This window comes from Blennius ocellaris (genome assembly GCF_963422515.1).
Source record: "Blennius ocellaris genome assembly, chromosome: 14".
NCBI classification, from domain to species: domain Eukaryota; kingdom Metazoa; phylum Chordata; class Actinopteri; order Blenniiformes; family Blenniidae; genus Blennius; species Blennius ocellaris.
Window position 1 is genome coordinate 12,393,464 of NC_137663.1, and position 20,415 is coordinate 12,413,878.

Below are 20,415 nucleotides of genomic sequence, written 5' to 3' on the forward strand. Positions count from 1 at the left end.
AAACATGTTGCTCTCTTGCTGTTGGATTGCATTTTTGACATGATCTCATATTTCAACGTTGATGCATCCCTGCTGTCTTTTTTTTTGGGGGGGGGCTGAGCAATTTCTGAAATTTCTCAAACTAACATTTTGTACTGACACTTCAGTTCTTTCACGTCGTTGAGATATGCATTTTATTACCACCACTAAATCAAAATATATTTTCTGGTTTATTTTACATTGAATATATTGTTAGATCATTTATAGCTCATCACCACAACACAATTACAAAAGCCACACTCTGCGAGTCAAGCAGCCTGTTGCTCACTTACTCTCTTTGTGGCTCTTTGTGTTTGTGTCGTGGCGTGTGCAGTCGCAGTGGTTTGTGTGTTTGTGCTGTAGCTTTTGTACTTGTGTTGTGGAACAGTGGAAATACTAACCAGCTCCTTGAAATCAATTACAATATAAAGCAATATGGTGGCAATGTCCCACTTTATCTTTGTCATCCATGGGAAAAAAGTTTGATTTAGTTGTTTGCATGCAGCTTCACACTTTTGGTAATTCAGAAAATCGAAATAAGGTTTGGGATGGGACCACTGTGCAAAATCAAACGTCTGCTGTGACGCCCCCTGAAGGCAGCAAAGAAACCTCATCCTCATATGTGGAACTGAATTTCACAATTCTCCTTCTGACATTTTTCATTGTGGCTTCTCTTGATTTGAACGATGGAGTAACAAATGAACAAAATAATGGAAGCTCATGAGATTAGCTTTTGAGAGTTGTTATTATGAGGAAACACTACTGCTATGTGCCTTGGGTTGACTTTATAATAACGAACAAAGAACAATGCAGAACAATTAAAGAGCCGCTCCGATCTCAGGATCGCAGGAGGGCACAGTCAGTACGACACTGATACAGAATGAAATCGTAACCCGCTTGTACAAGGACTCCCACGATATGTGAGGAAGTGGAACAACTGTAATATTGTGAAGTTCCCAGCAAGTCCGAGGCGCTAATGTGTAACGGTGATCAACTCCGTTTATTCTGGCAGCCTGCCTGCTGGAGGCTCTGACAGATTGGTGCCATCGGCGCATTATTTCATTAACACTTGTGTTTTCATGGCGAACATCTTCTCACTCGTCGTTTTTCTCTCTTTTTTTGCCCCCCTTCCTACCTCCTCTTCTGCCCCCCACCTCCTCCTCCTCCCTCCCTCCCTCCCTCCCTGCCTGCCACCCCCCTGACAGATGGAGAGCGAAAAGAAGAGGAGAAAATACTCCACGAGCAGCAATGACTCTGACACCACTGACAGTAAGTTGGAGAGGGAGGAATTCAGAGAATGTGTGTGTGTGTGTGTGTGTGTGTGTGTGTGTGTGTGTGTGTGTGTGTGTGTGTGTGTGTGTGTGTGTGTGTGTGTGTGTGTGTGTGTGTGTGTGTGTGTGTGTGTGTGTGTGTGTGTGTGTGTGTGTGTGTGTGTGTGTGTGTGTGTGTGTGTGTGTGTGTGTGCGCGTGCGCGTGCGCGTTTGTGTGTGTGTGTGGGAAAAAGCCAATGTGAGGTAAAGTGAGTTCCTCTGCTGCTGTTGTGGAGAGAGCGGCCTGATTTTAGTCAGCTCCCACAGAGGACTCCTCACATTCGTTCTGCATGCAGACTTTCCTCCTGTCTCACTGGGGTTTTTTTTTTTCTTTCATTTTTTAACTTCCTCTGCTCATTAAGACTTCCCATTTTAAACTACGGCTACAATACAAATATATATACAGCAGCTGTCAGGTATGACACGAAATACCGTTTGCAATGAGATGTGTTGACAGTGAAGTCATAATAATCTGAATAAAATGTCTGGTTTTATTGGGAAATTAAATATTTCTTCAACACCGTGTTAAGGTAAACTAATAGATTACCATTTCCTGTCTGTCTGTGAGAAAGAACAAATATTTCATGAGAATCGAATTGGCCATCCATCTATCCATACCACTTTATCAAGCTCATGGTCACACGAGGCTGACCAAATTAAAAACTTAGCTTTAACATGTTCATCATTCTTTTGAGAACATCTGATTTGAGTAAATGTTCCATAAATGTTAAAATATTTAGCAAACTCTAACTTATTGACTGTATTTCTCAGTATGCTGATCAATTTATCCTCTACTCAGTGAATATGTTGGCTGCTGCCTTGTTGGGAGTGAAGAGTGTAGGTCGTTATAGAACTCTGGAGGTGTGGGTTAAATAAAATGGTCTTTGTTTTTTGTGGGACAGTGGTTAGCACGCTTCCCTGGTTTGTGATTGGTTGTCTTACAGGTCCCGTTTGCAATGTACTGAAAACGATGTAGTTAGCATGCCAAGCCACTGGAAGTCATGCCACTCTGTAACCAAACACTGTTCACACTGTGCAGAACAACTATTTAGTACAGCCGTGGTGCAGCAGTAGCAGCGTTTCAGAAAAGTTGCATTTTTCGCCGTTTACACGGCAATGGAACCCAAGCGGTTCTTGAAAAGTTCCACCTTGGAGCCGTTTTCAATAAGTTGCATTTTCAGCGACTCCGAGCATCGCTGTCATTTAAACAGACGCCTAAAAGGCAACGAATGTTGGTTCATCAGAATATGATGGCTGAATATGATATGTAGCGAATAATTGGAAACGGGAAGCTTATGTTCATATTTTTTTTATCTAATGATGCTGTTAACAGTAAATAAATATGTTGGTGGACTGTTTAAAATGTAATTATTAGAAGTGGGAGGCGCAGGTGGTGATGAATGTAGATTGTCTTTACTCGCTTCGGAGTCAGTGGGAGCCTCGCGCTCAATGCGTGTTGATCACTTTCATTTAGTCTTTTGTTGTTGATTTGCTGGACTCCAGTCAACTGAGAACAAACCCAACAGATCTGTGAGTGATTTGATCAATTGTGGAGACCTGTCAGAAATAAACAAGAGATTGACTCCTGCTGATAAAGTGGAATTGAATAACGTTCATGAAACGTGGTGCTCCAGAAATAATTGAACAATTAGATATGGATGTATTGGGAACAATATAACCACAAAGAAGTGGTTGAGTTGAACAAGAAAAAGAAAAAACAACAACACCGGTATACCTCGCCGCAGGCGCACTCTTCATTCTTTTGATGGGACATTCACGGAGCTCATTTCACTTCTTTAATGAAACGGTCTTTATTTAACCACCTGCGGCACTGTGAGCCGCTCCGTCCTTCATCGTGAATTTCCATTGTCTTGTGACAATGATCACCTGGAAAAAAGTAGCATGGAATTGATTGTCCGAGAGACAGAGATTCGATTTGCTGCAGTTGTACTGAACTGGAGTTGTTTCACTGGAACTTTGTTTGGTGATCTTTGCGTGCAGATCTCGGCTGACGCACGGTCCAGGAGCCTTCTGAGCTGACGCTTTCTATAAATCAGGCACTTAAGACACACACGACTGTGGCTGCAAAGTCAATAAAACCCACATCTCACATTTGTGGTGTTCAATTTACTTAGCGACTAGGGCCTTATGTGCTTTGGAAGTCATTTGCTGGCAGTGTGATAAATGATGATTAGACGAAGAATGCATAGTTTGACAGGCTGATATGTTTTCTGCTCAGAGTCATGACACGGACTCAAATAACCACTTATAAACAAAGCAGCAGACAGGCCGCTATGAAGAGATATTCTGCATGATGTTTGGAACATCTGGCCAGACTACCACATTACCATCGCTGGCAGCTTCGGCTTGAAATTCAGCTGATAATAAACAGCCTTTGACATGCAATGTTCCACAAGCATACTTGGCTCTCACAGCTGATCTTCAAAAAAAAAAAAAAAAAAAAAGGTTTAGTCAGCTAGCAATTTTAATCTAATTTTGAATGCAATTCTTTTTGGCTTCTATCAGCTCAGCATGAATAATTCTTGGCGTTTGGCAATGAGAAACAAATATATTTGTTGGGCCATTCTCATGGCACTGTCGGGCGAGAAAAGAATGAAAATCAAACACTTTAGTGAACCACGACGTAAATGATGGTAAGATACTTTTGGATTGGTCTTCCCAAACTCTGTTGATTTCATTAGTTTTATTCTCAGTCAAAGTAGTTAAAATAAACACAGAATTGTGTTACGTAATGACAAAGCAGACCCAATAGTTTCGTCAGTTTGGTGCCAGGAATGAAAATGATGCCAAGCACTTGTGTATCATTCTTGTGGGGGGAAAAAAAAAATCCAATTTCAATTAAGACATTTTACAAAAAACCCAAAAACTATACCTTTTTCCCCAGTGTTTTTTTTTTAAACCACAAAAATTACAAAAGATGTATTGATTTAATAAAATATAATCCTGCAGGCTCTATATTTTAAAACTTTGAACAGCTCATGTTCATTTCAGATCTACAGACAGATGATTTCTGAATTAGCCAGCCAGCCAAACCTCAATCCAGCTGTTTACACCACAGGTTGAATTGACCTCTGGTCAGGTTTTACTGTTCTGTGGTCACAGGTCTGCATGTATAATGTATTTTACAGCAGGTTTAACAGGCTGCTCTTCAAGACCTGACCGAACCACCCCTGTGCTGAAGGCCGTGCGGCCGGCTTTATAACCAGCCCCGAAGCTGTTGGCGTCCCCTGGCCAGTGCAGTGTGGGCTCCAGCTGCATCTGTTCACTGCAAGTTATCGGGTTTCTAATTGAAGGATGCCCATGATAATTTTGGCTGCTGTGCACCAAGCGTGGCTTTTAATTAACACACGGCCATGATGGTAACCTCCAACTGTGCCGCGGCCTGTTTGGTTATCTGGCCACAGTGATGGAGTCCTGCAGCTGCCTTATGTGGGTTGTGTGGATGCAACACACACACACACACACACACTGGAATGCAGAGGCTTGTAAATCACCACAAAAAAAAAAAAAAAAAGTCCAGCAGATTAGAGGACAATCCCGCCAAATATTTTTAAGTCGACAACACGCATATACCCATAACAACTCCCGCTCCCGCGGAGTCATGTGCCGCTGATTCACACACGCTGACTTTGTTAGGAGGCTGCTTTGACTTTCATTCATGGTGGACACGCTAACGCTCGTATAAATCATGACCGTTGCCCTGACCGCAGGATGTTTCGCCTCATTAAGAATGTGTTTGTGTTGTTTTTGTTCCAAAAAATGCGCAGACTGACAAATCAACTAGTCTGTATAAAACTGTGACAAATAATAAGAACAACAATGTCTTGGTAGGGAGCGGTTCAACACAAAGGCTTTAGGGCAAATTTAGTCCTCCCACTGTCACAATCTACCACAAAGCTTTCTTATGTACGAGATAGTTGAACAACTCCAAACTAAAACCTAGTATTTACATGAACTCTGCACTAAATACCACATTGCTCTTAATTGAAATGACGCCTTTAAATTTGAAAGTGGCACTTGTTTGTGAGTGCAATTGTAACTTGTGCTTGTGCTCTCTCTTGTTTTTTTGTAGAGCTGTTGGTTGTGTGATAAACCAAAATAAGAAAATAGCTGCCAATGTATTGTGTGGTATGTTCAGGTACTGTAAACTTTTACTTGGATAAAGCTGCACATGAAGATAGATGGATGGAGACGAGCTCTCTTTAGGCCCCGTTTAAATGACAATGGTGCCAAAGGCTTTCTGCCACTCAGATACATATAAGGCTGTGAGTTGGATATGGATTATAAAAAATAAAAAAAATTCTGTGTTGTAACTTTTTTGAGTACCAATCTTTACCATGGTACGAAATAGGAGAAATCAAATAATGTAGTTGCCACCGGTCAGAAACCGCTAAGTGAAAACGTACTTGAATTACAAATAAAAAACAAACACGAGGCTGCAGTCAAAATGCATTTGAGTATCTGAATGTTATAATGGATATACACAGAATTGTACAACTCGGTTGAAACGCTGAATGAGTGCGTGAGCAAATTGTGACGGTTGACTGCGCATTCCTATATCAAATAAATATTCAATGTGATACACGCCGTGTATATTCGGCTGTGTCTCGCTACCATGTATGCACGCATGTGTGTTTGTTAGGGGGCGGGAAAGGGAGCCAGTGATTTCGACGACAGGCCCTGACAGCAGCTCTGCCCTCGGCGCAGTTCGTTGTTCGCGCGTCACCAGTAAAATTAGCATGGTGGCAGTACTGCTGGTGGTGGCAAGGGAAATATGTTGAGTGGGAGGCAGCACACACGCGCACACTCGCATAGAGTCACGGTCACAATGTGCTACATTACACAGTATTGTGTTTTCTATTATGCCAGTGTGATGTAATTTAATTGGCAATTTGATGCTTTTTTTTTTAATGACGTTCTTCTTCACAGTGCACCCATGAAAATAAGCTTTTATCTTTCATCTGTTGCAGCGATTTTTTTTTTTTTTTTTTGTGATTTAAGAAAATGTAGGAAAATGGGATAAATCAAATTACACACTCACTTGTTCTCTCTCTCTTCCTATCATTAAAGCCTATATACACATACATTAGTATACGTGCACGTGGAAAAAAAAAAAACCCACGCAGGGCTGTTAATTGAAGTAGTGGGTGGGATTGGCTCTCGTGTCTGGTTAATTGCATTTAAGTTGTGTATTAATGAGGTTGTAAAGGACCACTGTGGACTAACGGCTTAACAAGATGCTATTTATACTGTCATTACTTATTAAAGCTCTTAATAGATCATCATCAGTCTGCTTCAATTAGAAGTCTGACTCGGAGTAGTGGTACTGCTTCGAAACTGCTTTTTGTTTGGCTGCTTTCTTTGTAGCATTTGAATTGCCTCCGTCACTGTGAATTACAAGTGTTACAACTTGTGTCACGCTCGTTCAAAAACTCCTTTTTTTTTTTCTTTTAACAATGTTTCTGCCGCTTCATGATTGCTGCAGGGTTTTGATCAAGGATCTCTTATGAAACAATCAAATTTCTTTGGTTTGAATTCAAATAGATAAGGTCAGATCATCAGCCAGAGTCCTGTTCTTCATTTTGCCTACATTTGCACTCATTGAACATCTTTGACTAACCAAACACAGACAAGATTGATTATCACTCCAAATATATCAAGATGTGAACACATTTACTCCCGAGCTGTGTATTGACAAAGGCCATCAGAAAAGCCTTGTTTCTTTGTTTGAACATATTATTTCTCTTGTCATCACACCAACCATGGTTGTACTATTTTTTATTTATTTATTTTTTTGCAGGTCAAGTGACGTCGTGGTCCAGGTCTTCTAAAAATACGGGCACCAGCAGCACATGGGTCCGACACCAGCACCCGAAACCATCGGAAGTAAGTTTGTGTGGAACTTTGGTTCAGTGACTCCGGCGGGTTTGATTCTCTCTGTATTTGACCATTACAAGCCTGCAGTGTCGTTCCACCTCAGTGCCGCCTGTAAAAGATATTTGTTGTGGTTTTTCCCAGTTTTCATACATGGTTTAAAGCCATGCATTTTTTTTTCTGGAGTGGTTTGCACCATTTGTAATCCCTTTTCATGAAATGAATTGGAGGAAACGTGCAAAATCTGCAGCCAGCTGAAACTCTGGATTAATGCGTGTGGTTTCTGCACAGGCTCATGTGTCACAGCAGCTGCAGCCGATGAATGCCTGAGGTGGCAACATCACTCTCATTCCTGAGTAGAAGTGCAAATACTTGTGCAAAAAAAAACGGTAAAAGTAGAACCACTCGGATTAATAAAGTGTCTACTTAAATAAGAGTAAAAAGGTCAAGGTTTTCAACTGTACAAAAGTGAAAAGTGACACCTTTTATTGGCTGTTGCTTGGATGTGGAATGTGTTTCAAGTTGCTTGGATGTTTTTCCTCTTATGTCTGTGATACATAAACTGTACTGACAGACGCACAAAGGTTTTATCTTTTATCTTTTATCTCATCTGCTCAGGCTGAAATCAGTGTTGATAATTGAAAGTTCCACATTCATTTCTACTCTCTTTTAAAAATGTGAATCTATACATTTTTGCTTTGAAATGTTGGGTCATTAAAGTAATATATGGGTGAGAAATATTTATTCTGAAGTAATATAAAGAAATAATAATATTTAGCCCTCAAATCAAATGGGTTATTATTTACTTAAAGTAAATGGGTAGAAAGGTAAAAACTTACAAACGTATAATAATTAGAAAAAAGTTTTCAAATACAATATAATATAGAACACTGTCATAGTTAACATCAGCGTTGTTGTGCCATTATAGCGTTTCTTCAAAGCGTCAACATGAACAGTTTAAATAGATATGTTTTATATTGAAAACGGGAAGCTCATTTGTGTTTTTTCTCTGTGTTGACTGTTTCTCTCTTCATGTCTTAAACGTTGAGTTGTCCTCCTCGAAGTTTAAGGTGTTTATTTGCAAATGAAATGAATAATGGTAGAAAGTTGCTTGAAAAATAAATAACGTAATAAAGCACAGATTCGTCCAAATGATCCACTTTATTACAATGAAGAAGAATTTGTAATTTGTACAGTAGCGATGCGTTGCATCCAAGGCCTTTTTAGATAGTTGCAATATTACTTAACTAAATACATTTCTTGAATCCAAGACAAACTTCATGAATTAGCCTTCTAGTTTCAATATTGCAAAAGCAGCTGCAGTTGTATACGAGTGAAACAAACACTTCTGTCCAATGTAAATACAGTCATCTCCGTCACCACAGCGACATCAACCATGCACACTGATGGCACAAATTGGGGTGGCTAAAGTACCAGGTTGGGACATTCATATGGTCATGATGAATGATCCCAAGGGCTCTCAAATGACCACCCTGAGGAAAAAACTGGCATAATCCGGTTGGAAAATGGTGCTCTCGACCAGTTGTGGCAAGGCACTGCCTGCCACAATCACACATTCCTCCCACTTTGTCGCTGAAGTGGGTTCAAATCTGTTTAGGGAGAACTCGTCTCCTGCTGTTTGAAGAGTTTGCCTCCAAAAATAATTTCTACCACTCGGAAGAAACTACCTCCACCTTAAAAAAAAAAAAAAAAAAAAAAAAAATGAAGGATGAACTGAATGAAGAACTGTTCAATGACAAAGATCTTTTCACAAATTGAATTTATACCATTCCAAAGGGTAATTTGTTTCACCTCCGCTGTGATTCCTCCCCGTCTTTTCTCCGGGAAACTGAAGAAGCAGAGGAGCACAAATGATTTTTTCTTTTTTTTTCTTTTTTAACTTTTCAAAGGAGAATGAATAAAGCTAAAATGGCATGCATGGCCCCAAACCACCCTGAAGTACAAGTCATCAACAGAGCATCTGTCAGGGTTGTGCATTTGAAGCTTCCTCCCCCTCAGCTCTATCCAGTTAACCACAGGCTGTTGGAAGGTCCTGTCAGCAATCAGACTCTCAGTAATTACTACTGTAGCTCTTTGCTCTGACCCGGGCCTCAGCTGAAGAGCCAGGGGCCACGTTCCCTTTCATAATGCAGCCTCCTGGCTCTGGGGCGTGCTGCTCTTTCATAAAATGATGTTTTACAGTCATCTCGGTTTTTTTTCTTTTCTTCTTTTCTTGCGTTTTTGGTGGATGCGAGTGACGGGGGGGGGGAGGTTGAGCAAACGAAAAGGGCGAGTGACACCTGACAAAGGTTCAGTGTAAAGTTCTAAAGTCGAGAGTAGCAAGTGCATCCGAACACTTGTCAGGAAAGCTTCACACGTTGAGTGGAAGAAGTGTTGCTCGAGAGGCATTGACAAATCTCGCTGCCCCCCCTCCGTCTATTCTTTAGCTATTACCACTTTCTTACAACTATCTTTGTTCACATCAATAACTTGATCATGATATGTCTTTATGCTTTGGTCCCATAAAAACAAAAAAGTGCTTGGATGAAAGATAAGATGTTCTTCATGACAAGAAGTATGCGCTTAGTTTATTTACCCCACATTTTTATTTATTTTCAGTATTTTTTATACTCAAGTCTGCCTCAATGCCTGTCTGTGCTTCAGATGAACTGTCACACAGCATCTGACTGACATTCCTAACTTTTTGTTTATTCTCACTTTTTCCCAAACTAGACAATCATGCACATACATACATTATGATGCACCAGGTGTTAAAAATGAGCAGCCTCTCTCAAGTTATATTTTTTGTGTGTCACTTTCCTTGTATGTTGTAGTGATTTGCACCATGACTGGCTTTTAGGCCACATACGCAAAGAAAAACAAAAACGAAAAAAACCCATTTGCTCTATTACTTTTTCTTAACGTTCAAAGTGCCAAAGCTGAACAAGATTGGAGAAGTGGCAACAAAAAAAAAAATGTGCATAGCCGGATGTGGAGTGTGACACTCCAGTTAGTGGAGTTTTATTTGCAGCACACCAAAATCTTGACTTGGCTGAACCGAGAATCTTCGTGACTCCTATATGGTAATTACACCAGTGGTGGTATTTTCAAAGGGCAGCTCGTATTTTGACAGCAAGTTGATGAAGTGACAAAGGAGCCGTCTGTGAGAAAGCTAAGTGATAACTATCGACCGCGTGTGAAGTGTCTTGAGGCAGTTCCAGCAACTTGCATGTCGTACAACCCAAAGGTCATGAACTTCTGCTCATCTTGTTCTGCTAATGATGAAAACACAAGGGATCTTTGAACAGTTGTCAGTTTCAGTCATATTCAATTTTTCTTTGTCATTTTTTTTTTTTTTGGTTTACCTGGAAGGTTTCTGCTTTTAACCACTTTAATGCAGCTCGGTTTTTCTTTGGTTTAAAGATGGTGGATAGCAGCCTGAGCATGAACATAAAACAGTCAGGAAGAATCTGGCTTATGCAGCTTTTAGAGAAGTGTGCTATTTTTGCATTCTTTTTTTTAGGGGATTGAATGTTTTACTCCCTTGACCTGAATAATCAGAAAAGGTGAAGATGTATTCTTTGTATCAGAGTAGATAAATTTGGTTAATATAGATCAACAACTTCCAAATGTCACATTTACATGTGGCATTTGGTGTTGGGATTGTACAAGTAGCCTGCAAGGCTATCGTGCTTGTTAGTTCCCTTTCAAAATAGCATCTGGTTTTTACCCTCAGGTGGGTTCGATTGGAGTTTTCCCATCTTTGCTCGCTTATCAGATCAGTACCTTCATTAAGCTTTTTCTGAAAAGCGTGGCATGTCTTTTTTTTTTTTTTGTTTGAAAAACTTTACCAGATACGACCTGAAACTAAGTGCTTTAGAAAATGAGCAAAATTTTCACAGAGTTGAAAAGGTGATGTTTTTAGGAAATGGAAAACGTGCTGATCCGAGTATCTCTGCTGAGAAGGAATTTAAACAGTGGCTCGAAAATGTGGGCGAGTTTATGGGATGATACTCACTCTGGCTTGAGGGAGGTGTGGCAAATGGTAAACACTCTGGTCTTGTAATGACAACGTAGCTCTTTTCTAAAAATGAGCCTTCTCTATTTGCGCCTTCCACTCCGCGCTTGACTTTACTTGGAAGTGGTTTGAACGGTTTCACTTGGCGGAAGGAGGACATCGTCAAATGCTTCCTCTCTCTTTTCATATAGGCATTTTTATCTCGGTTGAAATGAGGGTGGTAATTGAAAAACAAATGTGGCAATGTCATCGACAAACAGGATGCCATTGTGACAAACCGAACACGCGCACAGAACGCACATCCTTGGTGGTTAATGGTTGGAAGCGCCAGGTTGAAAGAAAACACAGCGGCAGGAAACGGAGCGGGTCGATTCGTTGGTGCTCGCTGCACAGAGGAAGCTCGCGTTAAAATGATGCGCTGCAATGCAACGCCGCTGCGGTGACACTCGACTCACCAGTCAAGAGCGAGGACTCCGTTTTAAGTTGCGTTCGGCCTCATCTCTTGTGACAAAAGCAAAGCTCCCCTTTTTCAGAGGAATTCCCCGACTCTTCCCCCGAGGATTGTGTGACACTTGTCAAAACACTAACACGGGCAGAGGACACGCACGCACATGCACGCACGCACACACATTGGTTGGAGGAAGCTTGTCACAATGTATCGAGACAGAAACACACACACACACACGTTTCACTCTGGGGGGGGTTTCCTCTGGGCGTGTGGCATTGAAATTTTGTACCGTATAGTCAGATGGAGATTGTCAGATTTCAGATTCCTTGTTTCCTTTGAATCTTTTATTTTCTCCATGTGGTGTTTCTTGTATGAAAGTCGGTGTGCATAGGTCTTCTTTATACGCAATCAAAATGACCAAATATGAGCAATAATGGGAACCAGACCTTTAGCACTCAATGTTTAATAGCTTTTCTTCATGTTGTCCAGAATTTTAATGAGGATCGTTGGTTGTTAAGGAGATCTGAGTTATTTTATGAATAGAAAAGTTTTGGATTACACCTAATACACGACCACGTGTGCATATGATGGTTTAATTTCAGTGTAAATGTGGAAAATGTAGTTCATTGTGCCATATGGTTACAGGGTGAATCAAAGGATTGTGATTTTAACTGAAATTCAACGTTTCTGTATTAGTGCGGCTCGGAGCACAAATGAGCTCTGAAGCATTCGTCCCCATGCCAAACTATGGTCTAATGATCTGTTCTAATTGTATGAGTTATATCACGAGCAAAGTACTAATTTGTGACATTATACAGTTTACAACTTGGCAGTTAGTAAAAAGCTGTGGCTCGCAATCAGCCCAACAGTTAATAAGTATGAATTAATCCATTCTCGCTGCTGAGGAAGAAAGCAGGTTGGTGTGAAGTCCCTGGCAAAGACGGCAAAGGGAAAGGCACTCTATAATTTCCTTTTATTTTAAAGGCCCTTTTCCCCCCTCATCAGTCACAACCAAAGTCTGGGATTTTTCATTTACTCATATTTTCTCACGTGTAGTGTTTTGTCCATTGGAATGACTGTATAGAAGCAGATGGAGAGGAGATGTAATTAGACATGCTCAGTAAGAACATGCAAACTGAAAAGAGAAACACTCCAAGATGGAATCAAACGGGTCTTGATGCTGTGAGGAGAAAAGGCTTCTTGCCTGTAACATCGCAGTGAGTATGTAAAGCTCTTTAAGACATGCAATTCTCGATTAAAATAAGTTTCAGATTGTGGTTTGTGTGTATAAATCACAGTTTTCAGTCACTGGAATGGCAGTATTTATCATATATATGAGGATATAATGAGATAACTCTGAGCTGCATGTACATTTTGAATTTACAGAGAATGTAATTGTACTGGTATCAAACTCATGACTGCTGTGCTGAGGTGAAGAGAGAAGGTACTGTTGATGTGCTCTCTCACGCACACACGCACACGCACATGCACACACACATGCACACACACACAGTCCATGGCACTTCACTCCACAGTAACACAATAGAGATGGTAAATCCAGTTACCAATTAGAAACCTCGTCTGTTTGAACAGAACTGTTCCATTTAATCTGATCCGGTGTCAGCTTCCTGCTCATTAGCATTACCAAAGATACCAGTTGTCTCCACTATAGAGCAGCGAGCCGGTCGAAGAGGAGATTCTCTCACTTCTTACAGTGAGTCTGAACTGAGAAGCTTTAATGTTGAATGAAATTAACACTGAACATCTAGGATGACATAAATACTGTTTCTTAATAAACTTCTGTTCACATGACTGTAAGGCTGTGCGATTTGGCCAATAAAAAAAACCCCAAACGATTCTTTAGAGAAAAATTTTAGATTAGATTTTCGTTTTTATTTTTTTCTCAATGCACTTCAAAATGACTGCAGACATCATATATATTGTCAAAAGTGTAGCTTTCTTGCTGTGATTGTCCTCAGAGTTAAAATACATAAAAGGCGCCGTCATTCAAAAAAGGTTTAAGCAAAAGTGCAATAATAACTACGTAAGCCTGCAAGGAATATGAAAAATGCAAAAAAACTGTGGAGGAAAAAAAAAAGTATTTTGCAAAATAATTTTTTAAGCTACAAATTCCATTAATCGAACAAATCGATTTTTTCCCCCAGCCTTACAAGACAGTAAAAAAAAAAAAAAAATCCTCAAACTGACGGTAATCAGATCTAATCACGGTAATTGGGTCTGATGCTTTTTTGGTACAAGTACATAATAACAACACTCAACTCATCACACAACTTCCTCTTGTTTTTAAAACATCTGGCCTTGTTTTGTTGAACACATTTGAATGTTAGCTGTGCTGAGGCTTTTCATTTAACATGAATTTGGTCTCCTTAGTCCAACAGTGGCAACCACATATCCTGTTTATTGTTTTTTGTCATTTGATTCTGTTATGTCTAGTTGCAAGTGTTTTCTACTTTTTTTTTCATACTTAAAGTAAATGAGCAGAAGGAGATAGATCAGATTTGGCACACATGTGGAAACATCAGACAATTGGGCAGAAATCTGCATTAATCCAATTTTCTTCATAATCAGATATGTGCCTTTATTTGATAAAGCATATTACATTATTCTGTTTACATGAATAAATTGTTAACCAAAGAAATGGATTGTGATCAGATTTGTAGTGTTCATATAAACGGACTCAGTGTGTTTACTGTATTTATTTTTCAGTCTTTACTTTCTGTCTTCATTGATGCTGATCCGTGTCCATATCTAAAAAAGTAAACTTTGAAGGATATGAAGTTCGTCTTCTTTGGCATTGGAGAAATTCGAAGCAGCCAAGTAATGGAAAACATTACAAACCTCATAAATCACCTCTCATCCTTTCCTCCTCATTACTTACACTTGTTGAAGTAATATTACAATCAAATTAGGTCATTGGAAAATGACTTCAGGCTATGGGCAAGCTGTGTGAACCATTTTTAAGTGTTTTCTTAATCAACTTGTGCGTTGAGATTGTGAGTTATCGCTCTGAGGCAGCTGTATGTGCGTCAAGACGTCCAGATGTTCAAGGTGGACCACAGGCAAAGCCATTATAATCTCTATGGTGTGGGCTCATTGTTGTCTTTGAAGCCAAATATAGCTGCCAGATGTTACAAGTGGTAATGATGTGGATTGCCATTTGTACAAACAGTTGAATTAAACAAAAAGCCAAAAGCTTGTGTTGGAAATGAACTTGCAGTTTCGAGTGGCGGTGACTTCACGACAGCATGACAGGCACACGTCGTGCTTTGAAAACAAATGAAAGGGTGAGCGAGTGTGTGGGGAGCGATCAACTTCTGTGTGATTTCTGTGCTTCCCGGACTCAGTGAAGCCTTTTCCCATGCTATTGGCACCTGCTAACATGCAATTCTGCATGCGTTTGGTTGTATGTTTGTGTGAGTGTCGTCAAAATCTTTACCGCAGCATCAAGAGTTATCGTCTTTCTTATCGCCTTTTTCTTCCTTCACTTATGGAAAGATTTCTATCTTGTGACACTAACATTTAATCGCCTCCGAGTTTGTTTGGTTCATACCAGAGTACAGATTATCTTTCACACCTCCAGAAATAAAGCAGGATATCTGAAGTGGACCAAACAATGCTAGTGTGAAACTGTCCTAAGAATTTTACTCAGTGAACTGAATACTGTATCTAATGATGCTTGTAACACAAAATAATAAACAAAATGCATAATAAAACATTTTAATGGGTCCTAATGTCCAGAGCTAAATAAATATTTAAAACAATCTTTATCTTTACAAAGAAAAATCATGTCTTTCTACTAAGTAACTTTATAGCAATGCTGTCAAGAAATGATCAAGTATCGAGTATGTAAGGTGGGTTATGTATGGTAGTTTAATAGTTTAAGATGGATAAATGATTGAATAATAATGTGTACCGTTCAGAATAGGTGTGTGTGTGTGTGTGTTGAGCGTGTGTGTGTGTGTGTGTCTGTACGGGCTTTGATGCAAGCAGCTGCTGAAGCTCATTAGGATGTGGGATAAACAGCTGTGAAAATCCATGGCAACCAGATGCAAACAACTTGGAGTTGATGTGTAACACCGCGTGCGCGCGTGTGCCAAGCCCCAGTGAATGGATGAGAATAGATGAGCGGCCCGGATGGATGGTGGAGGGCTTTGCATGCCGACGCCCCCCGTACCAGCCGGGAAGTCTGTGCAAACATATGCAAGTACACACACATGCACACGCGCACACGCACACACACACACGGCTTCCAGCCGCTGTATTAAACTGTCAGGGTTACTCCCTTCGCTCATCTGCCAGGTGCTCAAATCTAAAAAAAAAAACAAAAGTCATTGTTTACCCTTCAATGCTAAGAAGGCAAATAAAATGAAGATGGATTATTGGCAGTATGGAGGTTGAGATAATGATCGGCTTGGTTGTTGAAGGTGAAGAAATAAGGTGAAGAGCGATGGAGGGATGGATAGAGAGGTGGATAGATGGATTAGGAATGACAGAAATGGTGCGATGTGCTTCAGTCAAAGATCTGATGTGAATGGATGATGAATAAATGATGACAGATGACATGTGAGCAGAGATGTGAATTCTGATTCATTTTACTCAACATTTTGAAAGCTGGAGACAAAATATATTTTCTAAACACAATGCTGTCATTGGATGGATGGAAACTGTTTACTTATTTCACTTAACAGAAAAGTACTGCATGTACCTCGATGAACATGTATTGTGTTGCCCACATCAAATTCTAAAGATTAAACAAAACTCTTAGCATTTTTGTTTGTTTGCATTTGATTTAATGACACTTAACCGAAGGGCTTTTTTTTTTTTTTTTAATTGTTCTGCTTCCATCGCAAAGCACTAATGTTTGTTGGCGAGACATAAACTTACACCGCTGGCCAGAAAACGTCTTGGAAAAATATAAACAATAATCAGATGTGTTTTTTTTTTTTTTTTCTGGATAGGAAAGTGAGTATTTGTTTGCCCATGAGCATTTGCTTTGTTTAAGTGTGTCATTTGTCTTTGTGCGTTTTCCTTCCAGTGAGTTATCGTGTGTGTGTGTGTGTGTGTGTGTGTGTGTGTGTGTGTGTGTGTGTGTGTGTGTGTGTGTGTGTGTGTGTGTGTGTGTGTGTGTGTGTGTGTGTGTGTGTGTGTGTGTGTGTGTGTGTGTGTGTGTGTGTGTGTGTGTGTGTGTGTGTGTGCTTGCCTTTCATGGGGATAATGACCCATATTTTTACTTTCAGTCATTTGTGATGGTTTCATGGCGAAGCATCAAAAGGTTCCGGTTGCTGTACCTGTTGGGTTGCAACTCACAGTGATGCTTGCTTTTGACGGTAACCTAACATCCAAATGAAATGCGGGTTTATCTGTAAGTTATCAGAAAATATGTATTGGGGGGGTATTTGACAATCATTAGTATTTACCACATGTTTAGGCTGTTTGAGGAAAGCGCTGTACCTGGATAAAACTCACACCGGGAGAACATGCAAACTCCACACAGAAGGGCTCCTAGGGCCAGACTATAAGGTAAGGTAATAGCGAAAACCACTTCAGCGCCACAAACCATCCACACAGGTTTGTTATTTTCTCAACGAGTCTCCAGTGTAATGCGCATTGTTAATGCTCAGTGCCATGAACCACCACAGGTGTGAGTGCCATGACTCCACAGCAGATGAAAAAGACTGAAGGACGAAATTGTGAAGCATCAAAAACCAATGTTATATAACTGCGGGACTTTCTCTCAGTGAAGTTTTCCTTTTTTATATATATATATATATATATATATATATATATATATATATAAAAAATGGTTATTTATACATGTGTTTCTTACTTTAAGTGACTCAGAAGGCTCTTAGCAATGGAGTGGGCGTTAATACAAAGTTGATGTGCTATTCTGAGGCCGAGCCGAGCCGCTCTCATTTGCAAGTCCTCGTGTTTATTTTGGCCTGAGCACAGCATCGACTGGGTGGAGTTCAGGGCATCAGGGGGCAACACATAAAGACTTCATAAAAAAAAAAAAATCTGTTCGCCAGCAGGATCGTGAAACCAAAGAAGCAGAAGTGGGGATGAAAAATGGAGCTAATGAAGGTGCAGATGAAAAGGCTTGCTGTCACCTGAAGGCGGTCCAAGCAGCGAACTGAACCACAGGGGCAAAGTGTACAGGCAGCTCTAAAAACAAGGGTACAGATGGTAGGGATGGTAATGGGATTGGGACAACGCTGCTTATTTGAATCTGAGAACCAGGATCAGGCAGCAAGGTTTGAGAGAGATTTCTGGTGGATAAGTGAAGAATAGAAATGGGAAATGGCCAGATATTGAATGAAGACAAACAACTGAATTAATCAGTTTGATTGAATTAATTCACTCGTCGGTGGCGACGCAAGCTATAGATCTGTGCCATGCTATTCAAAGTTTTGGCTCTTTTGTCTGTTCTAAAGCAGCACTTCACGTATATCTGTTGAGATTCAAGACGGAAGCATGGGTTGATTTTCATTTAAATAAGTTTGTTTGTCCTTGTTAATTAAGTCTGCTGCGAAAGAAGCATGACAACTGCTTATGGATGCAGACGCACGCAGCAGCATTAATCATGTAGTTGTTTTGGTTGTTTTCAGCCACACACACCCCCCCACCAAAAAAAAAAAAAAACTAGGTCACATCTTCCCCCAGCCTTTGCTTGCCATTTTACCAGATCGTCTGCCTCAGCTGCCATTCGAAGAATGATATTTGCATCGGACTCTGCGGGGGGAAATTGGCTTATCGCTTCTGCCTCTTAAGTCTCCTTCACTCTTTCTTGTCAGTGACCCAGTTTTTTAACCTTTATTTATTGAGGGAAGGTTTTCTGAGCATGGTCCCCCGCTCTCTTTCCCTCTCCCAGAAACATCTTGCTTCATATTCATGATTTTACACACTTTCACACCTGGGAGTTGCAGAGTACAAGTGCAGCCTCCACTGAGCAGATCCACTGGAGCGCTTTAGGAGCTGCATGCTATGCTCATCAAGCCAGTGCTGTAAAAATGGATTTTTTTCTTGATTTTTTCTTTTTTTTGTCAATGTGAAACAGATTGTTTTTTTTTTGCTTTTTCTTTTTTGCTATGCCTTTAAAACTTAAAGTTAATGGAATTGCATGCTGTCTCTCTAATAATGTTACTAATTATGATACTGCTGCATGTTTTGGACTCTGCAAACAGCACAGTGCAGTTGGACGTGGTCATAGAGTAACTGTAACTGTTACGAAGAGGTTTGGTTCACTGGCTTTGCCCAAGGACACACATGAGCTTTAACCCGACCAAACTTCAATCCCAGCAGCTTTTAAGCTACACACATTTGAATTTATATTCGTGGACAAGCTGCACTGATGATAATTTCTTCTATTTTATTTATTTAAATTTTTTTTTTTTTGGGAGGGGTGGGGTTCTCGTACAATGGGGGATGTGAACAGAGGGCAACATTTCAGCTTTCTAGAGGCCAAAAATCACATCTGTTCAAACCGGGGAGTGCAACCAGTCAGTCAAAGCCTTATTGAAGCGGGAACAAAGCTTAATTGCGTGACCTTTGAGTGAAGCCTTGGCAATCAGCCTGCCCTTGGCGTGGAGGGGGCGTGCCGCCGCTCCACGCATCATCCAGGCCAGGAGCTTGTGACGAGGAGCCGGCGTTCGCAGAAATCTCAAAAAGACTTGTTCTCTGTCTCGTCTCACGCTAATGAGGGGCATAGATTGTCGGCTGAGTGTCTTTTCAGGGCACAGCGCCACGAAGCTAGGCTAATAGGTACGGATGTGATATTTGGGATCGGAGAGGGGAGCCGGGACTATAGAAAGAGCAAGAGGAAATCCTTTTCACATTTCTATCAAGTCCTTTGTGTGTTATTTGAAAAGTGTCAAGCTGGTGAAGGCTGTTGATGCGAGTGATTCGTGTTCGCGAGAGATGTTTCTGCATAATAGCGGCGACTCCCTTCACTGTTGCTTTTACGCCCCTTTCCTCCCTCTCATCCGTCCTGTGCCGAAGCAGAGTGCAGCGAGGGCGCTGAAAGGTTTCTTCAGGCCCATGCTCTCCGTGCCCCGCATGGTGCCTGCTCCGCTGCGCTCACACAAAGAACAAGCTGCCATCTGAGCCATGTCTCATGCCAGACACGAAGAAAACCCAGAACTACCACCCCTCACTCCCCCCCCCAAAAAAAAAAAACGGTCTTGAATGGCACTAGCTGGTGATTGGTGATCAAAATTATTGCATAGAATGCCAAAGATACACGTACTGAATATGTCCATTTGTGAGGTGCCCTAAAACCAGCGTGTGCATCAACTACGTTTTAACTCTGCATATTCAATGTTTCACAATTTAATCTCGTGCACGCCATCAAAGGAAAAGGTAGAAAAATGTGACTGCAATTACCTTTCATCATTCCAAAAATGCTTGCCTGAAATGCAACATGTGATAACAAGTACTTTGCACATGAAGGTGCTTTCATGAACTGGATAATGCTTGAACCGCTCTTTGCAGTGTATCAAGATAGAGCACGCCATGTAATTAAAAACACAAAGGATATTTACTGTGAGAACACCTGGGCTTTGCGCTAATCCAGGCTTGATTACTTTTCTGGCAGTTTATTGGCTGATGTGGGACAGCTCCTCAGTGCACATTTATCTTCTAGATAGCCTTTTATTGTCTTTTAAAGAAACATTTCCTCTTTCTCTGTTTGTATCGTGGTTGTGGTG

At 40.6% G+C, this 20,415-nt stretch overlaps 1 protein-coding gene across 1 annotated transcript in view; it reads left to right on the forward strand.

Annotated features, from left to right (window-relative positions):
• Positions 1-1,223: 1,223 nt before the first annotated feature.
• Positions 1,224-20,415, forward strand: part of jade2 (jade family PHD finger 2) — a gene marked incomplete at its 5' end in the record, with an annotated part of 149,059 nt that continues 129,867 nt past the window's right edge. Inside the window, 2 exons of the mRNA XM_080508224.1 lie at positions 1,224-1,287; positions 7,150-7,235. Of these exons, the coding sequence (XP_080364350.1) occupies positions 1,224-1,287; positions 7,150-7,235 (150 nt within the window). The remainder of the gene's footprint in view (positions 1,288-7,149; positions 7,236-20,415) is intronic.